The 21,900-nt window shown below is 35.4% G+C and overlaps 3 protein-coding genes and 1 pseudogene across 3 annotated transcripts; 3 read left to right on the forward strand and 1 right to left on the reverse strand.

Moving 5' to 3' along the window:
* Window positions 1–2,878: 2,878 nt before the first annotated feature.
* On the forward strand, window positions 2,879–6,185 carry LOC130508339 (uncharacterized; annotated as a pseudogene).
* Window positions 6,186–8,262: 2,077 nt separating this feature from the next.
* LOC130508340 (uncharacterized) lies at window positions 8,263–10,326 on the forward strand. The gene is made up of 4 exons (XM_057003793.1): window positions 8,263–9,138; window positions 9,297–9,696; window positions 9,780–9,861; window positions 9,939–10,326. The coding sequence occupies exons 1-4, from the start codon at window positions 8,538–8,540 to the stop codon at window positions 10,212–10,214; spliced, it is 1,359 nt and encodes a 452-aa protein (XP_056859773.1). The 5' UTR covers window positions 8,263–8,537; the 3' UTR covers window positions 10,215–10,326.
* A 3,039-nt stretch (window positions 10,327–13,365) lies between these two features.
* LOC108841827 (mitogen-activated protein kinase kinase kinase 20) lies at window positions 13,366–14,699 on the forward strand. Its single transcript, XM_018614597.2, has one exon. It carries the CDS (start codon window positions 13,479–13,481, stop codon window positions 14,532–14,534), a length of 1,056 nt encoding a protein of 351 aa, XP_018470099.1. The 5' UTR covers window positions 13,366–13,478; the 3' UTR covers window positions 14,535–14,699.
* Window positions 14,700–15,446: 747 nt separating this feature from the next.
* On the reverse strand, window positions 15,447–17,338 carry LOC108840451 (transcription factor SPATULA). Its single transcript, XM_018613278.2, has 7 exons — window positions 16,841–17,338; window positions 16,645–16,743; window positions 16,488–16,553; window positions 16,334–16,399; window positions 15,998–16,235; window positions 15,822–15,894; window positions 15,447–15,724 (listed from the first exon to the last, which is right to left on the reverse strand). The coding sequence occupies exons 1-6, from the start codon at window positions 17,267–17,269 to the stop codon at window positions 15,836–15,838; spliced, it is 957 nt and encodes a 318-aa protein (XP_018468780.2). The 5' UTR covers window positions 17,270–17,338; the 3' UTR covers window positions 15,447–15,724; window positions 15,822–15,835.
* Between the last annotated feature and the right edge of the window lie 4,562 nt (window positions 17,339–21,900).

Consider the following 21,900-nt stretch of genomic DNA (forward strand, 5'->3'; position numbering starts at 1 on the left):
AATTATTTTTAGACTTTTACACTCTTTTCACATTCCTACAAAGAATGATTTATAAGCTTCATTTTTTATTTAATTAAGTATTTTGTTCAGCCGTGACAATGCTAAAGAACATTTTTCCACGCAGAAAAGTCGGAAAGAAACAGCTTGATTTTTTTGTAAAATACTATAGTGTCCAGTTTGACGGAAACATGAAAATTCTTATCATGTATTAAAAATTCTTCATCAAAATTGACACAAACTTCTGGTGAACATGAAAAATTTAATGACGTAATTTATTTTTGGCTTATTTTTCAAATAACCAAAAAAGGTAATTAGATTTTTAGTGCGAGATTAGAGAGAGATAGGAAAAGAAAAATAAGAGATAGATGGTATTTTGGTTAGATAGTATATTTTGTGTTTTTTATGGCTATATGGGCAAAATTTTCTTTAATTTTTCTGCATTATAAATTTTTGGAATTGCAAATTATTGAACCAATAACATACACACACACTAATTTTGCAACGGTAAAAGAATTCTGGAACCACTAAAGTCAACTAGTAGTCTAGATCATTAATGTTAAACAGCTTGTTTGGTAGTTTTCGATAGGCCTGGACAAGGACAGAATAGTACCATAATTTTTGTTATCTGTTATTTGCTTCATAATTCACAGATATTTGATTTTTTTATTTGATTCATTTTGCAAAAATATGGATATTCGGTTTTTTGGATATCTAATTTATTTTTGATAATTACAAATATTAATTGATATTTACGGATATTTCATCCATTTTTTAATACAAGTACATTAAAAAAATTATACTAATTTAATTTTTAAAGTACTTTTTACATGATAAAAATTCTAAGTACAAAATTAATGAAACTGTATGTTTATAAAATTATTTAAGTTAATATTTACTATCATAAAATAAATGTTTTTAGAAACATTGTATTTTTTGTATAAAAAAATTATATTCATTTTTAACTAATATTTTATATGTAATTTAAAAAATAAAAAATAATAAATATATGTTAAAATTCGATATTTAATTGTACATATATATCTATTTGTATAAAAATCAGAACATATCAAATATTTGTATCTAAATTTTTTAGTACTTGTGATTTAGTTTTTTTTTAAATGAATATTAATTTTTATTATTTGATTTGTTTTCAGAAATTTACGAATATCTAAATTTTTTATATCGAATTGAAGTTGTGGACCATTGTGTTTGGTACTTCAATGGAAAGTTCGAACTCATTTCTAGGTTGTGGTGACATGAGAGAAAATGACCACTTGGGCGAATCAATTGAAGTCAGAGACGAATGGTTATATAATTGTATAACAGTGAAAGATAATTGAAAATACAGGGATAGTTATTGACACGTATGGAGGCAAAAAAAATATTGACACGTATGTGGAAACATGGATTTGAAACGCAACCCTATTAATATCCACGAATCTTTTTGATGGAACTTGGAATATGAGTCTGGTTGTCATATAATTGCGTTTGTCGAGAATGTTTGAGTTCCACTACTTCCATCATCACTTTTGAACTGTGCTTTCCCATATTCTCTCATCTTAGCTTTTGAGTCGACAAAAACTGTTCATGTGACCACATCCATAATGCGATAGCTAATATTTGATGTTTTCAAAAAGAAAACTTACATGAGTCATCAACAACACTTGAAGAAGAAAGCGTATCAACAAATTCGTTTTTGGTTACAAAATAATTAATATATGCTGAATTAAATTTTGTAGTTAATCAACTATTAAATCTATTATATCTAAGTAGCATTTGTGTCAAGTTAGGCCACCTGAAGTTTTGGCATTCTATTTCTATATGTGTATGGATGGCAAAGAGTTAGTTTTAGATCATGACAGAAATGCTCCATATCCAAAGAACATGCGCTACTGAATAGCTTTAAACAGTATACGCTAGTCCATCTTAGGCTGCATCTTTAGCATTTCTTTGTGATGTGATATATTCTGCATTCAATAGCGCCCTTTGACAACTCATACGTCCCCCTTGGATCAGTGTTTTGCCTTCATAGAAACATGTATGCCATGTAGTATTGGACACAACGGTTTATGTTGGTACTATTTTGTTCTTGGTTTCCTCTATTTTCAGCCAAACTTCCGCATCTTTCTTTAGCTTGTTCTCGAATCGGAGAGGACAGGATCCACTTAGGCTTTGTTCCTGTTTTTCTTTTTTTCTCTATCTCTTATAAAATTCAAGAGATGACAATTTTATATTTCGCATGTGCTACTGATGATATAATTTACTTATTTGCTGTTAAAGAATGTTTGCTACCAGAGCAATATAGTTTGATCTGGAAAAAAACTCTAAACCGACATTAAACCAACAAAGTGGTCCAGAACAAATGCAATTTGATAAGTTCATCAATGAAATAACTATGTATCACATAGGTTAAACGTCGTACGTTGCCACTAAAACTCACCTCAAATTAAAGTGATCAATCACACGTCCTAAAATCTCTTTTGGGCCACCACTGGTTTATTATACTACCACTACTACTACCAATTTGTAGTTTATATACACATATACCAAACATTAATACGTGTATATCGTAATACTTAGAAGAAATAAAACACGTTTATTCGTGACATATCTCTTTCAAGTTTCAACAACCGATTAATCAAAACAACAATTTTCTCTCAAGAACTTTAAATCTTTGTTCTTTTTTTTTGCAGTTTCCAATTCTCCCCCATTCATATTCATATCATGTGGCTTTCACTCGAGGGGCCCATTTTAAAAGAGAAGCACCGGCCCATTCCAACTTGTTTTTCTTTTTCTCTACTCCTCTCGACACCTTTGGATTGTGAAAACAAAAATCTCAAAACCTGTGAAACAGTCAGAAGGTCCGTGAGCATCGGGCGGTTCAGATTGTTTCAACTAGTCATCGGAAATAAAACAAAACAGCCAGAGAAAACTTTTTCCCCAATGAGTCTAATTAGGGTTTGTGAGTGAGCTTCAAGGAGGAGGATGTGGCACGAAGCGAGAAGATCGGAGAAGAAGGTGCACGACATGATGGACGCGGCTCGGAAAAGAGCTCAGCGTCGAGCCATCTTCTTAGCTAAACGCCGCGGAGACCCCATCCAATCGATCCAAGCCGTTGGATCCCGCTACAAAATCTTCCGCGATGACGGTCTTTACCAAGCCACCGAGGATCAACAGGGCCTGTAAACAATCATCCCCTTATCTAACCAACTCTCCTTCGATTTTTTATTTATTTATTTTATTTTATTTCTTATTACGAATTGCTGCATTAGGATACCTTGGAACGGAAGCAGGATGTTATGATTGATAGGTATTGAAATTAGGTTTAAGCTGTTTGATCGATTTCAATTGAATCGTTTTGTTCATGGTCTCGCTTGTAACAATGGTGTTGTAGATTCGATGGGCGAGCTATGCTGGATTTTGTGAGGGAGGCTGGTTCGAGGAGCATAAGGCCACATAAGAAGTCGGAGGAGGAGGAAGAAGTTGAGGAGTTTGTTAATTTTGAGCGTTACCGGGATTTAATTAAGCACCGCCGTAGAGGATGTCGGTACCTTCTTCTTCTACATTCCCTTCATCATATTTGTTTTTTTTTCCAATCATATAATGAAAAGACGATTCAAGGCGAAATCTGAGTAAAAAAAATTGAGATAAAGAGTCAGTTGGGATAAATGCTTCGTACTGTTGAACAGTTTCTGATGGGGAGGGTTTGCTACACGTCAGTCAAGAACTTGAGGCCAAACTTGCTGCTCCCTTCCTTGGAACAAAGTGCGTTTTCAACTTTAATCTTCAAGATTATGATTACGAACAAAAAGCTCGATTCTTTTAATCCTTATTGATCTTCTAGTTAATGTGAACTTCCTTTTTATGTACTTTTGTTTAGACCACAACAAGCTCAACCACCTGCAAACAAAGGCACGTATTCACAGGTTGGATTTTCGTATGGTGGAAACGGGAAAGAGGCGTTGTTTGATGCGGAGGAAGATGATGATGACGACGATGATGATGGGATGAGGAGGAAGATTTCGACAGTAATGACAGCGAAGACGAAGGATGGAAGCAATTGCGAAACAGTTTGGCGTTAAGCGGTATGGATGGCTCGTTTATATGGATAAGAAGGCGAAAGAGGAAGAGAAAAGGCAAAAGGAACTTATCAAAGGAGATCCTTCAGTTGTAAGTTGCGAGGCTCATTTTGATTTGTGAAGGTTGTACCTTATTTTTGTCTTGCTTATCTAACTGATGAACGTGGATGAAATCAAAATTATGAAAATGTAGAAGAAGCTAAGTCGAAAGGAAAGAAGGAAGGTTTCTAGGATAGAGAGGGATAGAGAAAGAGAAACTTCAAGGTTTTGGAAGACACATGATGCAGCATGATCCCTACAGGTAGGATAGTACAATATAGAAAAATGGAGAGTTAGTTGTTTTTTTTTTAACTCACTTGAATGGTGTTTTTAATTTTCACAGGGAGTCTCGAAGGAGTCCTACTATGAGGCTTATCCGCGTTCAAGAAGGTTTTCCCTTGCTAACCTGCTATTATGTCATACAAGCTACGGAAAGTTATTGCTTATCTCTTCTTGCTCGTATCCGCAGGTCAAGATCAAGATCCCGTCATATTCTCCGTCATACTCAAGGCGGAATGGTCATGGAGACCACTCTGACGAAATTAGCAAGCCAAAAATCGAGTATATAACAGAATTTGGAGGCTCTGGAGACGTGGGAAGTCCAAAGTTTGGAGGATATTCCCCACCGCGTTCACCACCATCTCAAACTGACCTATTCAACCGGTCGGAGCACTCAACCTCTAGTTCTTGCAAAGATACCCACTTGCTCTCCTTTAGTTGGTCGATGAAAACTTTTGTTGTGTAGAATGAATCTAGATCTGATTACCTGTGACAACAAGGGAGAGATAGAAGCTTGCTTTGGAACCCCTTTTATAACTGACTGAGATTTGTTTAGTATAATGCACAGACTAGGAAATTATAATTTTGTATTTCCCTGCAGACCATCGTCAGGACATATTCTTCGAGGCGCTGCATGTTGATCCCGCATCTGGTGTTTCTCTGAGAAAGACAAGATTGTTAAACTACCTAAACCGTCAGTGAGGTATGGTCATGATTACATGTATCAAGTTTATTTTGGTGGTATATGTCTCATCCTTTAGCTTTTGTAGTAACCAATTAAACCATACTACGTTTTTTTATACCTACAGTACTTCCCTCAGCACTGGCGAAACTTTCAAAAGCAGGTACCTCTTCTGGAGGATCTTCCAAGCAGACACCGGTGGTGAAGAAAGAAACTCCCCAAGAACGACTGAAGAGAATCATGAACAAACAGCTAACGCAACAGAGTAAGATCTTCTGCTTATGTGCTTCTGCTTTTAAGCTTATTCCCATTTGCTACTAGAAACTTGAGATGGTGGATGGATCATATGTGTACAGTTAAGAAGGACACTGCAAACGGAGACTGCTAAAAACGAGAACAGGAGAAGCAAAGGCTGGAGAAATTAGCGGAAACAAGCCGTTGAGTCGGAGTAGACATCGCAGCCGTAGTAGGAGTTATAGTCGATCACCACCACCGAGGTTGTTAATAAAGTTATCATTTTTTGCTACGTGATATATGAGTGAGGATGACAAGGAAGTCACAGGACTTCTTCGGTTCTTAAAAGCTCTTGATTGGATCTGCTCTCTATCGAAACTCAACTACACAGATTTCATCATCTCCTTCTTCCAATTTGGTTTTCTTAACTTGTAAAAAAAATGTTTATGTCTGCAGAAGACACAGACGAAGTAGAAGCAGGAGATCCGGCAGGCATGGTTCAAGATCACGGTCTAGGTCCCCGTCTAGGTCACTATCACGCTCTCCTAAACGCTCGCGCAGACGCTCTTCCTCGTATTCAAGGTCTCCCAGGTAATGTAGCAGATGCAAGCTTTACATGTTTGTACAAAATGACTTATTGAACTTATTTGACTGTTTTGCAGGCGAAGAAGCAGGACAAGGCACTGAGCTAAGAAGGAACTCTTAGTGTTGAAGCCAAAAGACTATGTTGCCTCTTTTCCTATATTTTAATATTTGTTATGTATGTTTCTTCTGATCTTTTTTATCTTTACTGTTTATCCTGAATAAAGTTTGACTGCGACTTTGTGTCATACTATATTTGTTTGCCATCCATGGTAAGAATTAAGCTTTCAGATGGTTTGTTTTGGTAGTTTATAAAATGGTAGAAAGCTTAGTTTAAAAGATAAATTTTGCTATAATTATAACAAATGTCTAGTTCAAAGCTTAATAATATTTTCTTGAACACTGATTGTTTTCTGTCAATCATTTTATATAATTATTATGTAGACGAAAAAATATAAACGTCGTGTTAGTTGAAACATCGCTCTCTGTTTTCCTTCGTTGTGTATTTTTTCACAAAGGTTTGAAAGCAGAAATATGAAATCCAACGTTGAATGTGGTAGGAGATGAGTTGCTATTTTACATGCGACCTTAATACATATATATTTGAAACTGAACATATCCAGATTTTTGTACTTGACTTGAATTTAGTACTTGCTAGTTATTTTAATGGTTGGTTTTAGTTGTTCAGAAAATCAATGCTATTCATAACGTGATAACAGCACAGTCGAAACACATAAAAGATACAAACGTACGTGATATTAGTTGAAAACTCTCTTTCTTCACTCGGCTATACATATGCATAATAGACGTGATTCTATTTTAGTCGGGTCTCTCTCTATATATATTAAGATATTTTTCATAACATATCTGTGATAATAAACAGATAAGAACGATTTGAATGAAGGAGAAGAAAAGATCAAACGTTGAATGTGGTAGGAGCGGAGTCGCTATTTGTCACGCGCCAACTATTATACGTGGGGTTTTTTTTTTAATAGTTAAGACCCATATTCAGAATTTTTGTAATACAAATTGATGGGTTTGTTTTGTTCGAAAAATCAATGCCACATTAAATAACAACGAGAGACTAGTGTGTTTTGTCGTCTGTGTCTGTGAGCTTGATCATCCCTATGCGTTAAAGACACATTAGTAGCATAACGTGATAATGACTCCCGTGTTATTTTACAAACGCTTTCAAATTTCGCAACTTCATGAATAATCAACAATATGAGGAATTCAGATATTTGGAACTCTTTAAGTACCAAAAAGCCGAGATGCGAATGCCACGACAAACGAGATTGCTTTATTAAAGGATGTAGGTAATTACTAAAACAATGACGAATTAAGTATGTTGGTATATAACATAACATGTGAAATGTCTTCAAACGTGGTTAGTTCAAATTGCTAAAACTGTAGTATATAAAACAAACTACTAGTGATGACGGAAAAAAACTACAAGACTGGAAACTAATAAACTAGTTAAACATCCACTTTATATTCAAAGAAGAAGATCGACTGCCGTAATGTTATTAAACTAGTACTAAATGAAGGGAATAAACTGAAAATTGCGATGCCACACAATTATTTTTAGAATTTACGAACTCGCGGGAGTTATTTCAACTATATTCTCTCTACCAATTAGAACTAAAAGCAGTGTTTCTCTATTGAGTGAGTTTGAGTGGCTACGATCCATCTTTCCAGGTGTGCCCGGAGTGTTACAGTACATTCAAATCTACTCATTCCCTCCGTTCCAAATTAGATGATGTTTTAGAGAGTTTTGGATGTTTCAAAATAGATGATGTTTTGATATTTTTATATTAGTTATAGCTTTATTGAAAACTGTGTGACCAATAGAATCTTATAATTTTTTTGATTATTGGTTGGATTAGTTTTAATTTTTCTTTTCAATGCTACTTTTTAAGATAAAAATATATTCCTTAATTCTTGTTTCATCATCCATAACATCAAGTATTTAGGAACAGAGGGAGTATATAAGAAAAACGAGTTAACTGTTAAATAACGTAAAAAGGTTAAAAAAAAAAAGCGGGAAGCCTATTAACAGAAACGACAAAAAAGTGTCTGAAAATGTATCGAAAGAACAAACAAAAGCGCAGAATGGTCACATGGGAGAGTTGTGGCTCTGTGTAACGCTACAGAGGATCAAACGAAGAACAAGATAAGCTATAACGGCAGTTTTTCCGTCCAAATCTGTTAATCATCCTTCATTAATGTTTTTTTTTTTCCATTCTTCCCAATTTCGTTTACAGAAAGTGTAATTTGCATTAATAACCCAAAAGAAGTCAATTTCAAAATGATTTTAATGTTAAGAGATTTCTTCTTATCACCTTTTAATTGTTGAGTATACAATCGGACCGGCCAAGACATTTGTCTTAATGCTTACAAAACAAAAACTCTCTCTCTTTCATCTCTCAAAGTTCTCACCTTTTGAGAAACACAAAAGTACATTTTTCTCTACCCTTTATTCAGTTTACATCATCACTCTCTCTCTCTCTCTCTCTCTCTTTTAACACACTTCAAATCTCTCCGGTCAACAAGAAAAAAATGAGTTCAGTTTCTTCATAATAAAGCTTCCACCTTTCTTTAAATCTCAAATCTTTTCTCTCTAATTCTCTTTGCAGAAAAGGATGAGGAAGACATCTCTTTCCTCAAACAGCTTCGGTGGGTTCCTAAGCCCCGGAGCAGCTCCTAACTACTCCGACAACAAAGGCTGGAGCTCCGAGAGAGTCCCCCACCATCCTTCCTCCTCCTCCACCGCTTGCTCAACCCCAACAGTCCACAACAACGGACCTCGTCGCCACCTCGGCTCCTCTTCCGCTCTAACGACGCCGTTTTACAGCGGCAGAGCCATACCTTCCAAATGGGAAGACGCCGAGCGGTGGATTTGCAGCCCCGTGGCGGCTGGCGTCTGTGCGAACACACCACCATCGGCGAGCTCTCAGTTCTCCGACCAGAGACGGCAGAAGTCCAAAAGCGGTCCCATTGTTCCTCCTCCCACGCTTCTTCCTCCTCATCCTCCGCCGTATTCTCCGAGGTTGACTATGCGGGCTTTGGAAGCAGCAGCGGCTCCCAGAGGTTTAATGGTCTCTGGCTCTCCGTTTTCGACTGGTGTTTTGGAGGCTGATAGGGTTTTCAGAGGGAGTGTTGGTGGTGGCCATGGACATAGCCGGAGCTGGATTGATTTGATGAGTGAGGAAAGTTCATCACTTTGCTCCAAAACTGACACTGGTTAGCTCTCTCTCTTCTCTTAGATGCAATATGGATCTGAAAGTATAACTCTTTGTATCAAAAGACTCACACTTTTGACAAATACAATCTTGAAAAGACCAAAACTTTGAGCTGATTCTTGTCCAAGATCTAAGCTTTTTTTGTTGAATTTTGTGCAGAGGAGAAAGCAGAGGACAGGAAGGAGACGACGGCGGCGCAGTCTCCGGTGGTTTCAAGAAGGGACATAGCTACTCAGATGAGTCCAGAAGAGATGAGTCCTAGTAATAATAATGACCAGTCTACTCCTCAAGAGCTGCTGCTATCTCCACCGTTGGTTGTTTCTGTGATTGAGCCTCTTCCTCCTCCTCCTCCTTGTAGAGGTGGTGGTGGTGGTGAAGTGAGAGAAGTGAAGATGGATAAAGGAGCAAAGATGATTAAGCGTCCAAAGAGACGAGTTATGTCTTCTAGGATTATAATGAGGAGAGAGCAACCTGAGGTTGAAGAAGAAGACAACTCTGAAGAAGCTTCTGCTTCTTCTTCTTCTTGGGATATCTCTGAACCTGCCATGTCTCTTTCTAAGTAAACCAAACACAGATATTGATTCTTACATCAGTTTCTTCTTGGTCGTGCTATTAATGTTTTTTTCTCTCTATCAATGGCAGGTTGCAGAGAGAGGAAGCAAAGATAGCAGCTTGGGAAAATCTACAGAAGGCCAAAGCAGAAGCTGCCATTAGAAAACTCGAGGTCCCTTCCCTCCTTCTTCTTCTACCCTTTTATATAAATCTCAGCATTATTATTAATACTGAATCCTTCTTTGACAGGTGAAGCTGGAGAAGAAGAAATCAGCATCAATGGATAAGATCTTGAACAAGCTCCAATCAGCAAAGCTAAAAGCACAGGAGATGAGGAGGAGTTCAGTATCAAGTGACCATCAACAACAACAACAAGAACAACAAGAACAACAACAAGTCTCCAGAAACTCAGTGAAGATCACTCATCTTGTCAGAAGACATACTACTTTCATGACACCTTTCATGGCTTGCTTTGCTCCTCGCGTCGATTGCAGCAGAAAGTCTCCTTCTCCTGCTGCTCTCTAGTTTTCCCCATTCTTTTTGGTTTTGTTAAAAGACACAAATTTGAACAAAACAAAAAAAAACATTTGTATACACTGCCAAAAAATTTCTTGTAAAGCTTTTGATCTGTTCCTAATTTTCACTTCTCATCACACAAAGAAACATAACAACTAAACTGATGATGAGGATTCATAAAAACCCTAACACACACTAAATCATCGTTTTTCTTTTTTTGAGATGATATCCGATAAGAAACTTATTCATCTTTATATATTATTATTCATTGTTGACACAAATTCACACACTGACCTTTCAGATCTCTCTCCCTCCCTCTCTTCCTCAATTCACAACACCAATAAACCTTATTTTTAATTCCAAATTGTCTCTACTCTCAATTCAGACGTACGGCTCTAAATTATGGGATTGTTCCGGCGATTAAACGTTCGCCGTCCATCGCTGCTTCGCGGGATTGGTGACACTTGGTAAAACTCAGACATTTGTCTTTTTGTTGTCTGATAAGCCCATCTTGATACTTACAGAATATTTAAGGCCTTTTAACTCATGCGGGATTGGTGACACTTGGGCCTTTCTGTTTCGTTTATACATTTATACATAACAAAGCAAATATTTGTAACCCATTTGGTGCATTTATGTAATACTCATTTCACTGCCCAACTTTATCTCATTTGGGCACTAACTCTATCCTCATGATCATTACTACACCGTTTATGGCACAAATTCAACCTCCTCGTGCTCAATGCCGGTCATGGCCTAGACCTCATAAAGCCCATGCTTTAGGTACCATTTTTTCAGGCATATATGTGATATTTATGCGACTCCTTTCTCTTTTTTTATAATTATTATTATCCGGCTCATAGTAGTACTAGTAGGTGATAAATTATCTATGTGGTGTTTCATATTGTTTCAGGTTCAATTAGCCAGTCTTCAGGCGCAAAAGGTTATACACTCGAATACTTCGTTTAAAAAAAATTATTCAAAATTGGCAGTGTGTCGGCTCTTGACCATGGTGATAGAAGATCCACAAATAACTAAAATTAACTTATATATATATCAAAACAAAACCCGATAAAATATGTACATTTCACTATTAAGGAAATGAAACAAAAAAAAATTAAGAATATGTTTATCAAATGGCTTATATTCAGTGTTTTGCCATATACTATTAAATTGGTTAAGACGAAGAAGAAAATTGATAAAATTTAGTGTATCTAACTATGATAAATGTTCAGTTATCAATAATAAATGAAAAATAAGAACGGGCCTTGTGGTCAAGTGGCAGTGGACGGGCCTGGGACGCTAACACGTTTCAGGTTCGATCCTCCTGCTATGCGAAACTAAGTCACATTGTTCTGTTCACCTAACGCGGATATGGGTCCATGCTTTAGGACCCATTTGAATGCCCAGGAAAAGGATTCCATCCGCGGGCTTGCGACTCCCCCGGGGGTTAGGTCTGGTTCCAATAGTGACCCGGGTTTAACCCTTTTCTTTGTCAAAAAAAAAAAATAAATGAAAAATAGAAGTTGCCATGCAATTGTTATTGTTTAATCATTGAAAAAAGTTATTTTCTTCTCCTTCTCCAGCTTATGAAGCTCTAACTCTTTCACTTCACAACTGAGATTTTCCTCATCTAACTTAAACCAAATCTTTCACACCACATATAGCCTTCTCATTATCCAGAAGCAACACTTTCAAAACCATGCATTGTTCCCTGATCCTATGGTTGTCATATGCCCTCAAGGACTGATTGAAAGCAAAAATGTCAAGCATAACTACAGGGGTGAAGAAGGAGCATAGTATCTCTTGGCGAGAACAAAATAAAGATCTTATTTTCTATTTTATCATCATTGGTGACAATTTAATTGAACAAAAAATGAACAAAATTCAATTGAGGAAATGAATAAATAAAAATATATGAATTAGTGTTCAATCCATCTCATTCCTCATCTAAATTAGAGAATATTTTTTCTTCATAATTTTTTTTTCATTCATAAGAAGTTATGAAGAAGTTATTAGAGGAATAAAGGGGACTTATAAGTTTATAATTTGACAGAAAAACACCATGAATAGAATAAGAGCTGAGGAATAAGAATTTCATCATTATTTTTTTAAAGAGTAGTAGTTACCAACTGAAACTCAAAGTCATTTTTCTATTTTCTTTCTTGAAATCAAATTCACAGTTGTTCTCACCTATGACTTAACTTTGATTTTTCACCTTATTTTTGTTGGCAAGTCATCAGAAAGTTTTGACTACCAGTCACTCGTTAGTGTTAATTGCATTGAATTCTTTTAGAACTTTTGATCACTTAATGTTTGCTAATTATTGTTTATCACATTACTTGGGCTTGTTATCTGTAGGGACATAATAATTCAGTCTTCAATAAATAATAAAATCATGAGGATGCAGATGTTAGTGGTGTGGATGAGTGTTTAACAGTTTTCTTTCTTAAATAAAACAGTTTCAGCTAGAGGAAATTACTCACCACCCCAATCAATATGACCAATTGACCATTATCTAATTTTTAAAAATAATAAATATTCACAGCCATATGAAAAACAGCTCACGTTAGGCAACAAATTAATAAAAACTCTCATCCGATATTTACGCTACTTGAAGAAAACGCAAATCACATGGTAGATCCTGAAACAAACGTGTAGAACAACAAATCTACTCCATGTGTTTTTTTTTTAAAGTACTTCATGTATTTCATTAAAAATATAAATGCATCAAACAAAACAAAGTTAGCATCAATTATTTATTTTTTAATTAAAATCACCAAATGAACATAACTAAATCCAGTTATGGCAAAGAGATGAATACAAAAACTAGAACTCTGTATTTACGTAACAAATTATATGTAAACCATTAGATAAATTATTTTTTATACTATAATTTTGTAAAAAATCGCGTGATGCGCATGGCAAGGAAGAAATATCTTAGAGAAGGCAACAAGAGTAAGTCGTCTTCTTCGTTCTCACCACCCACGTTTTCTTTATTGGCAGCTATTTTATCTCGTGGCCAAGAGCAATTACAAAAACAAACAAATAACAAATACTATACAGTAACAGGCTTATATCACGTGCAACAATTACAGACAATAGTACACTAGTGCTCACAACAAACTTTACATCTTTTTTTTTCTTTTTACAAAAAAATTAATAAATAATCGTAGAGAGTATATATATAGAGACAGAAGAAGAAGTAGAGTTGCAGAAGAAAGTACAGAGAGAAACTAACTGTTTCGTAGACTTTTTGAGTTATACAATTAAATGGAGTGGCTTCGTCGAGAAACAATAGGTCACGGGAGCTTCTCCACCGTCAGTTTAGCCACTACCTCTGGAAGAAGCTCGACACGTTTTCCTCCCTTGATCGCCGTGAAATCCTCCGGAGCAGCCTGCTCCGCCGCGTTACGCAACGAGAGAGACGTTCTCGACGATCTCGGCGACTGTCCGGAGATCGTGCGGTGTTACGGAGAAGGAACGACGGTGGAGAACGGAGAGGAGGTTTACAATCTGTTTCTCGAGTACGCTCCCGGCGGAAACTTGGCGGATAGGATCAAGAAGTCCGGCGAAGGGTTGCCGGAGTTCGAAGTGAGGCGGTTCACAAGGTCGATCGTTAGAGGGTTGCGTCACGTACACGCGAAAGGTTACTCTCACTGCGATGTGAAGCTCGAGAACGTTTTGGTGTTCGGCGACGGCGGCGTGAAGGTTTCCGATTTCGGGTTGGCGAAACGGAGGAGCGGGAACGCCGGTGAGATCAGAGGAACGCCTCTGTATTTGGCGCCGGAGACGGTTAATCGCGGCGAGTTTGAGTCGCCGGGGGATGTTTGGGCGTTGGGATGGTGTGTAGTTGAGATGTCGAGCGGGGAAACGGCGTGGTGTTCGGAAGAAGGGATCGAGAATGTAATGTCTTTGATGGTTCGTATCGGTTCGGGAGATGTTCCGAAGCTTCCGGTGGAGTTGTCGGGGGAAGGGAGAGATTTCGTGAGGAGATGTTTCGTTAAAGACCCGGCGGAGAGGTGGACGGCTGGGATGCTTTTGGATCATCCGTTCTTGGCCGTTGATGATTATGATGAGAGAAGTGATGGTGGTTCACTGAGATGTGGCGAAGATGTCGAGGCTTCGGTTTCGGTTTCACCGAGAGATCCTTTTGATTTTCCTGATTGGAACTCGGTTCAGTCTCCGGTTAACGATTATTCACCGTTCGGCTGTTTGGTACGTTCGCCGGAGGAGAGAATCAGTGGGTTAGTTGCCGAGAATGTACCTGATTGGTCGGTTTCATGTGATTGGGTCAACGTACGTGAGGTTGAAGGGAGTACACGGTAGTTTAATTAGTGGAGAAAGACCAAGTCACATGAATGAAGGAGATTATTATGGGGTTGATAATTAAAAATTGACGGTCTTGCTTTAATCTTTTGTTAATTAGCTCGTTGACTATTGTAAATGAAATTAGAATATTTTTATACGAGAATAGAGTTTTTTGTTTGGCCATTTATTTCTCTGCTTAGTGTTACACCAATCAATGTGTGTACCACAGAATCGTACATCGTAAAGGATAAAAAGTTGGATTTGTTATTTGTCTGTTTATAGTTAACTAGTATGAAAGTGTCAGACGTTGAAGGAATGTAACTTTTTTTTTGCCACCGACTAAAGTCACCAAACCTTGTATTAACACCACTCGAAGCTTGTTTTTAGCACGTGTGAAACGTTTCAAAGTGTAATGATTAGCAGCAGCAGTAAGATCCGATTTAATTTTGGGATAAAAGCTGCCGTGCAAGGGATGGTTTCGGTTAGGTTCAGCAAACAGAACCATTGGCGAGATTGAGCTAGAAGGTAGAGCTGTAGAAGTTGGGCCCTTGGGTCGGTCTTTTAGACATTATAATTAGGTTAGGCCCAATACATTAAAGCCATTTTAAGCTGATACTCGTGAGCTTGTCCCTAAAGAAGACATTGCAAAATTTCTAGTGTCTCATAATGATTCTCTAATACATTTTGCAAAACTTCTTTTCTCTGTTCTACTTTATCATAATGCAAAGAAAAGTTGATCTATAGTATGAGTGGATGCTCATGAATCAGGCCAGAATGTTTGATGTATATATCAGAAAAAATATCATACAACATCATATTATTATTATTATTTGGTGCTTAGAAAAGTTATTTAGAAGCTTATAGTATTTAGAAGCCTCAATACAATGCGAACGATGATCTAGGAAAATTACATCCCACCATAAACATACATAAACCTAAGAATTACTTTATAATAAAAAGTTCAGTCTTTTTTAATATTATATCTAGAAGGTCCAATGACTAGTCTGTAGAGTTCATATGTTAACGACAACAATGAAATACAAAAATTACTAAATATAAAGACCGTTAAGTGCATTTTTATTGTCATGCAGTTTTGTTGCTTGAGACCTAAGAAACAAGAACGCACAGATTCCCCAAGTTGCGAAATGATGTTCAAGTAAGTCAATCTTTTATCTCAGGATGTTGTCCATCAAACGCAGCATGTTCTCCTAAAAAAATTACCAAAATGTAGAAAACATTTTTTTTTAAACATTTGTCAATGTCTTATAAACTTCTTAAGGAATTATCAGACTTTACAAGCCTTACCGGTTAGGTTTGCGTTAGGATGACCACCAATGTTCAACCTCTGATGAGTTAACCCGCCTTCTCGATTCATCTCCTTTTTAAGAAACAAAATACATCATTGTCAATTAAGCAAACTAGCTTTCAAAAGAATAATATAGTTTATAGAGTGAAAAAATGTGATAATTGACTTAACACACCACAGGTGGAGTAAAGGGAAGGAAAGTCCAAAGTGACTGCGGATGGAAGGTTCCAACGTGTACGCAGAAGGCATGTTTGAGCATATCCGGTGCATTGGAAGTCGAAGCAAATGGAGTGATTAAGCAGAGGATCAGTGGTTGTTTCTGGAGGTCGGATCTGTGAGAGTTGCAACGGGTGTAATGAAGTTCCAGGTAAGCTTAAAGGATGTAAGTTTATCCCATTCCTCATTGTCAACATCTTCAAAAAAAAATCAGAAAAACAGAAAAAAAAAAAAGTAATGTCATCACCGAAAGATAATAGACCAATATATTTTTTTTATAAATACTTTTAGTGACCTGAACTTGAAGCTGAAGCTGTTTCAGATACTCTATGGCTTCATCAAGCATTGAAGCCTTATCCGTCTTCCCCCCACCAGTGAACACATCATATATCAGAGACACAATAAAAGGTGAAAAGGGGAGAAAAATGATTCTATGTGTATATACATACCTTATTTGAATTAGGGATGAGACTCTGTAAAGCTTTCATTTTTTCATTGATTCTACTTCTTCTCCTCTGTCATAAAATAAAAAAAAAGATAACATAAAGTCTCGAGTAAAAAGTTAGGATTGATTGTGTCTGAAAAAAAAAAGAAGAAGAAGAAGACCTTTTCAGACAAATTATGAACTTCAGCAGCTCTGCATCTCTTGGAAGAGCTACGAGACTTGGAAGGATGCTCATCATCAACCACAGCTTCTACTCCTTCCTGATTAGTTTCATTCACAACTAAATATTAAAACAAAACACTGTAGAACATGCATCATCATCAAAAAAACAGCAGAAACTTTTAAAAAGGCGCAAACCTCGCTTTCGCAGTCATACTCGTCCGTATCGTTCCCGCTAGCTCCAAGGGAAGACGACGATACTCGAGTCCCCGAGCTGCTTCCTTGAGCAACGTTGTTGTTATTACCACCGGAGAAGCCGTAACACGGTACGGCGGTGGCGGAGCCGAGTGGAACGTCGGAGAACTCGGCGGCGGCGGCGCGCTTCGACGATGGAGGAGAAACGAAACATCTCGTGGTGTTGTTGTCTGCATGCGGGTCTCCGCCTGTCGCCGCCGTGTAGGCCGGAGAGTAGTGAGAAGGTAGAGGAGAAGAACGGTCGAAAATATGCCGGAGGAACTGAGAAATCTCGTCGGAAGAAGAGGGTGGTTGATGATTATTATTGCCACGAGGGTCGTAAATCGAGGTAGAAGAAGAGGAAGCCGATGAAATCAATTTCTTATCTGCCATCACTCTCTTCTTCTTCTTTTGCTTTTCTCTCTCTCTCTGTCTGATATCATTACACAAAGAAAATAAAGAAAGAGCAATAAAAACTGAGTTTTTGATTTTATGGAGAAAGAGAGATTAACAGTCACGCGCCAGCTTGGAGATAGAGGTTAAAATGATTGGACTGTCATAAAGCTAAAAGTTACGGTAGCTGTTACTGTAGCTAAAGCAATGAGCTTGTGTCTGTAGTGGTCTGCTCACGACTTTTCGAACAGAGTAAGTTTAAATAAAAAAAAAACAGTTTTTCTTTTACTTCGCCCAAAACTATTCCTCGTCGCACGTGAGACACACTACTTAAACTAGTACATACTATCAGTTGGTTTCTATTTTGGTAACAAATGATACAAGCTTTTATATGTTTTCTCATATTCCATTATTTAAAGAGAAATCTGTCAAGTAGGATGCATATGCATATCATATGCTTATTCTTGGTGCTACAGATGAAAATAGAATGAATATTTGTTTAGTTTGGAAAAATGACTTTTATATCTTAGTTTAATCTGAAGGAGAGATTTTGAAAACCATAAGTTTATTGAAAAGGAAGTTATACGTCTTGGATGTTTGACAAAAACCATTTCCATTTTTAGTAATTTGAACGGCATTTCCAATTCTTATTAGGAAACACAATCGACTTTGTATTTGAAATAGTGACTTTATTTTGTTATATACTTGTATGAGATGTTATTTATTTTTAAAAAAATACAACTCGTGGCGTGATAAAAAGGAATACAGTAGTTGCTTCTTGTTATTTTATTCTATCGACTTTAAGCCCATACCACTGACATATGCGTTAAATTAACGTGCGAGCTTTTTAAATCAGTTATCGTATTGAATGATGAATAACGATAATAATCGAATTTACGGTTCTTCTCGATTATACAATTCGTAGTCTCGTAAACATCTGCTAAATAAACTATATCGAGAATTTTAATCTAGTTTTTACCTAATACATATGGTAAATATAGGATTATATATACTTAACAGAATACTAATTGTATGAGTAATGTCCACGTTCACCGTATTTGTGTTGCGGCAAACAAAGTGAGTGCACCAGATCGTCAAATTGCGTTCTGGCACATCAATTTAGACAATGGACACTTTTCATCATCCAAAAATATAAACATTGATGTAGATATAAATATTTGGTAATTAATAGTATGATAATTATAAGAAAAGAAATATATTTCTATCGTACTTCACTCACCACTCAGCATTATACCAGCTTTTTTTATCAAGCTTATACCAGCTTATAAAAAACTAGTTCGAGTTTTGATCAAAAAAAAAAATGATCAAAAAAAAAAAAAAAAAAAACTAGTTCAAGTTCAAAAATAACTTGTACTGCTAGACTTTACCGTTTGATATTTTCTCTTATTTTAACTTCCACTGAAAAAATCAATCATACTTGTTATCCTGATGAATGCGCTCTAACTGCATTATTTATTTCACTTTGAAACATTCAAAACATAAGTACTATCCTCGTATTTATAATTTCTGAAACATATATAAAGCATATGGGAGGCAGTTACTAAAAACCTGCAGCATCGGCTCTCATTATTTTAATACAACTGTTTCTTTGCAACTGTTTATCGAAAGCTGTTTTTTTTTTAAACAGAAGTATCCCAGTGACATTTGTATATAATCTTGTTAGACTATCTCCAAAGTTCATTCTATTTTTTACTCTAAAATAGAGTGACTCTATAATAGAGATGGAGTTTGCTCCAATGATACTCTATTTTAGAGTAGAAAATAGAATGATTAATAAAAAAAAATAACTTATTCTATATTTAAAGTAAACCTATTTTTTATTCTATTATAGAGTGGAAAATAGAATACTATTAGAATATTTTTTACTCTAAATTCTATTTTATAGTGAAAAATAGAGTGGGATTGGAGATGTCATTAGATGACTATAATAATATAAAGTAGGTTTCTGAGAATATCCTAAACAAATGCAAATTACAAGTAATTAGAGTATCTTGTTAAAATTCAACATGCATGCATATGTTGATATGCGAAAGAAGATTTATGGCTTCTGTAGTTTCAAAGATCTCACTCAATGAAAGGATGGTTGAGATATTTGATAGTTTGTTCAAAATCAGCATGATAAACTTTATATTTTGTCTAGACGCAAACATATAGTTGAGTGTTTTTTTCTTTTTATTGGTGGTTAGATGGATTTAAAGTCGAGTCTCTGTATATTAAAAGACCCATACCTCGTTGTCTTGTCTGATTTGGAAGTCAGAAAACAAAATAAAACAACGATGATCCTAAACTTCTTTTTCACCTTTATCATCGTTTCCATCTTTCTTTACATACAAAAATCAGCGATTGTTTACAACTCTGAGGACTTTTACTGTTAAGGCTTTCAATTTTAATTTGACTGTTAAGACTTTTGATTTTTAAATAATAAATGTGGCTTTAGAAATATTAAAAGTTATCAAATAGTAGCTTTAAGAAAAACAAAAACATTTCAACATGTAAAAACAGTTATTTGGACTGTGAGAAATTTAAGGAAAGCTTTGAAGATTTTAGAAAGTGTAAAGTCTGACTGGAAATAAATTGATTTTAGAAACTCTATAATTAAACTAAAGTCCGAACAGCACAGTCAAAACACATCATATGCACATACATATTTCCAACTGTAGAATACGTAACATAAACTGGCTCCTTGACAAAAAAAAAACTGGCGCTGCCTTGACAAAAAAAAAAACATAAACTGGCGCTGCTTAAGTTTGATTATGCTTTCGTACATTATTGTTTGAAGTTTTAAAGTTTCGGATTCTCATTATTCATCTCACGTATTTGATTCATTAATAACTTTAAAACATACCAAGATGGTTATGCATGATGCCCTATGAAAGGGGCCACGAAATCATTAGAATCTCTTTATTTTATTTTTTATTTTATTTACTTTTCTTGTTACCCATTTGAATCTCTTTCATAAATTCAACATCATACAATGAGACACCCGAGACGACACCCGAGACGACTCCCCCATGAAAACCTAATTAGTACTATAAGTTTTTTTTTTTGATCAAGTACTATAAGTTTTAATCATCCTTTAAGTTATAACTAGATTATGACCCGCCCTTGAAAGGGCGGATATTTTTTTTGTTGCTTTTTCAATATAAAGATTGATAATTTTTCGTTTTAATTATATAAATTGTGACATGATCAAGTCTCAATTATGCGGGTTTGTTACAGTGTGTATAGTATGACGAAATTTAAAATGCGTCACAACCATTTTATGTTTGTAAATAAATTAAATAATGGTTTTATCCAGTGTTTTAAAATCCGACCCGGATCCGCAGTTGAACCGGAAAACCCGGTGACCGAAAAAAAATTCGGGTTGGGTTTTGTAAAAAATCTAAAATGTAAAAACCCGCAAAAAGCCGCTCAAACCAGCTAAAACCCAAAACCCGGTACTGGTTGAACCACCGGTTGAACCAGTAGATAATTTTTTTTAGTTGTATATCAAATGAAAATAAAAATATAAAAAATTAAGTTAAGTATTCTAAATGTTTATTAAACATAAAATATATACATATCCAAATTATTATTTTATGTTTTAAAGATATTTAGAAAGTAGTAACTTTAGTTTTATAATATTTTTATTTTTTTATTTATTAGCTATATTATTATATAATAAAAATAATTTATTTATTAATCTGCGGTTCACCCGCGGTTTACCTGCGGTCGACTCAATGACCCAATAACCCGGTAAATCGTCCGGTTCAGTGTCGGAGTCGGTTTTCAAAACATTGGTTTTATCCGAAATACTTACTTGGGCTATTATATAATTTTAAAGATTTATAATTTATATAAAATATTGCTAAACATATAAACTGGCCAATAATATTTTTGATTAAGTCTCATCCTCATGTAGAATTTCAATCTCTAATATCAACTTATTAAAATTATTGCAGACTTTAATTTGTGGTATTGATATTAAAAAGTTTATAGAATTTGAATTTAATTATATAAAAACATAACCATTTAATTAGTTAGCAAGCCCATCTAAATGTTGAAATAGACCCACAAAATCGAAAGACCATAATGCCATTAATGAATTTTTTAGTTTGTTCATATCATTAAGGATATTTTTGGAAAATTTAAAATATTCATTAAGGGTATAATTCAGGAATGATCATGTTTTAATGGTATTGATCATCCTTTATTCTAAAGGCTAAAAAGATATGGTTTCAACTGGTTGGTAAAATATGTAAAGTATAACTTCCATAAATTAATAATCTATAAATTAATATATTTATAAATTAATATAATTATATAGTCTCAAATTGATTTTTTGGTTTAATTAGTATCTCGATAAATTAATAATCTCTATAAATTAATAAAAATTATAGATTTGATGTAGTTTCAATATTATTAATTTATAGAGGTTTCACTGTACTTGAAACACTATCACATTGTACTGGTAGATCAGAGTCCCTAATGACTATAGTCTGATAGTACTTAACAACGCAATCATGGAACGAAAGTTGATATTACAACTGTTAACAATAAAAATTAATATTGATAAAAACAGCGTCCATTCCAATCAAATTAAATCAAAGGTGTGTCTAGGTAAATCGATA

The sequence above is a fragment of the Raphanus sativus genome, chromosome 2 (genome assembly GCF_000801105.2).
Source record: "Raphanus sativus cultivar WK10039 chromosome 2, ASM80110v3, whole genome shotgun sequence".
NCBI classification, from domain to species: Eukaryota; Viridiplantae; Streptophyta; class Magnoliopsida; order Brassicales; family Brassicaceae; genus Raphanus; species Raphanus sativus.

Coding starts and splice junctions, on each gene's coding strand:
- LOC130508340 (XM_057003793.1), top strand. CDS start 8,538: ATGAGGAAGACATCTCTTTCCTCAAACAGCTTCGGTGGGTTCCTAAGC. Junction 9,697..9,779: donor CCTGCCATGTCTCTTTCTAA/GTAAACCAAACA, acceptor TATCAATGGCAG/GTTGCAGAGAGAGGAAGCAA. Junction 9,862..9,938: donor CTGCCATTAGAAAACTCGAG/GTCCCTTCCCTC, acceptor CTTCTTTGACAG/GTGAAGCTGGAGAAGAAGAA.
- LOC108841827 (XM_018614597.2), top strand. CDS start 13,479: ATGGAGTGGCTTCGTCGAGAAACAATAGGTCACGGGAGCTTCTCCACC.
- LOC108840451 (XM_018613278.2), bottom strand. CDS start 17,269: ATGGCAGATAAGAAATTGATTTCATCGGCTTCCTCTTCTTCTACCTCG. Junction 16,744..16,840: donor AGTATGACTGCGAAAGCGAG/GTTTGCGCCTTT, acceptor GAAACTAATCAG/GAAGGAGTAGAAGCTGTGGT. Junction 16,400..16,487: donor TCATCCCTAATTCAAATAAG/GTATGTATATAC, acceptor GGTGGGGGGAAG/ACGGATAAGGCTTCAATGCT.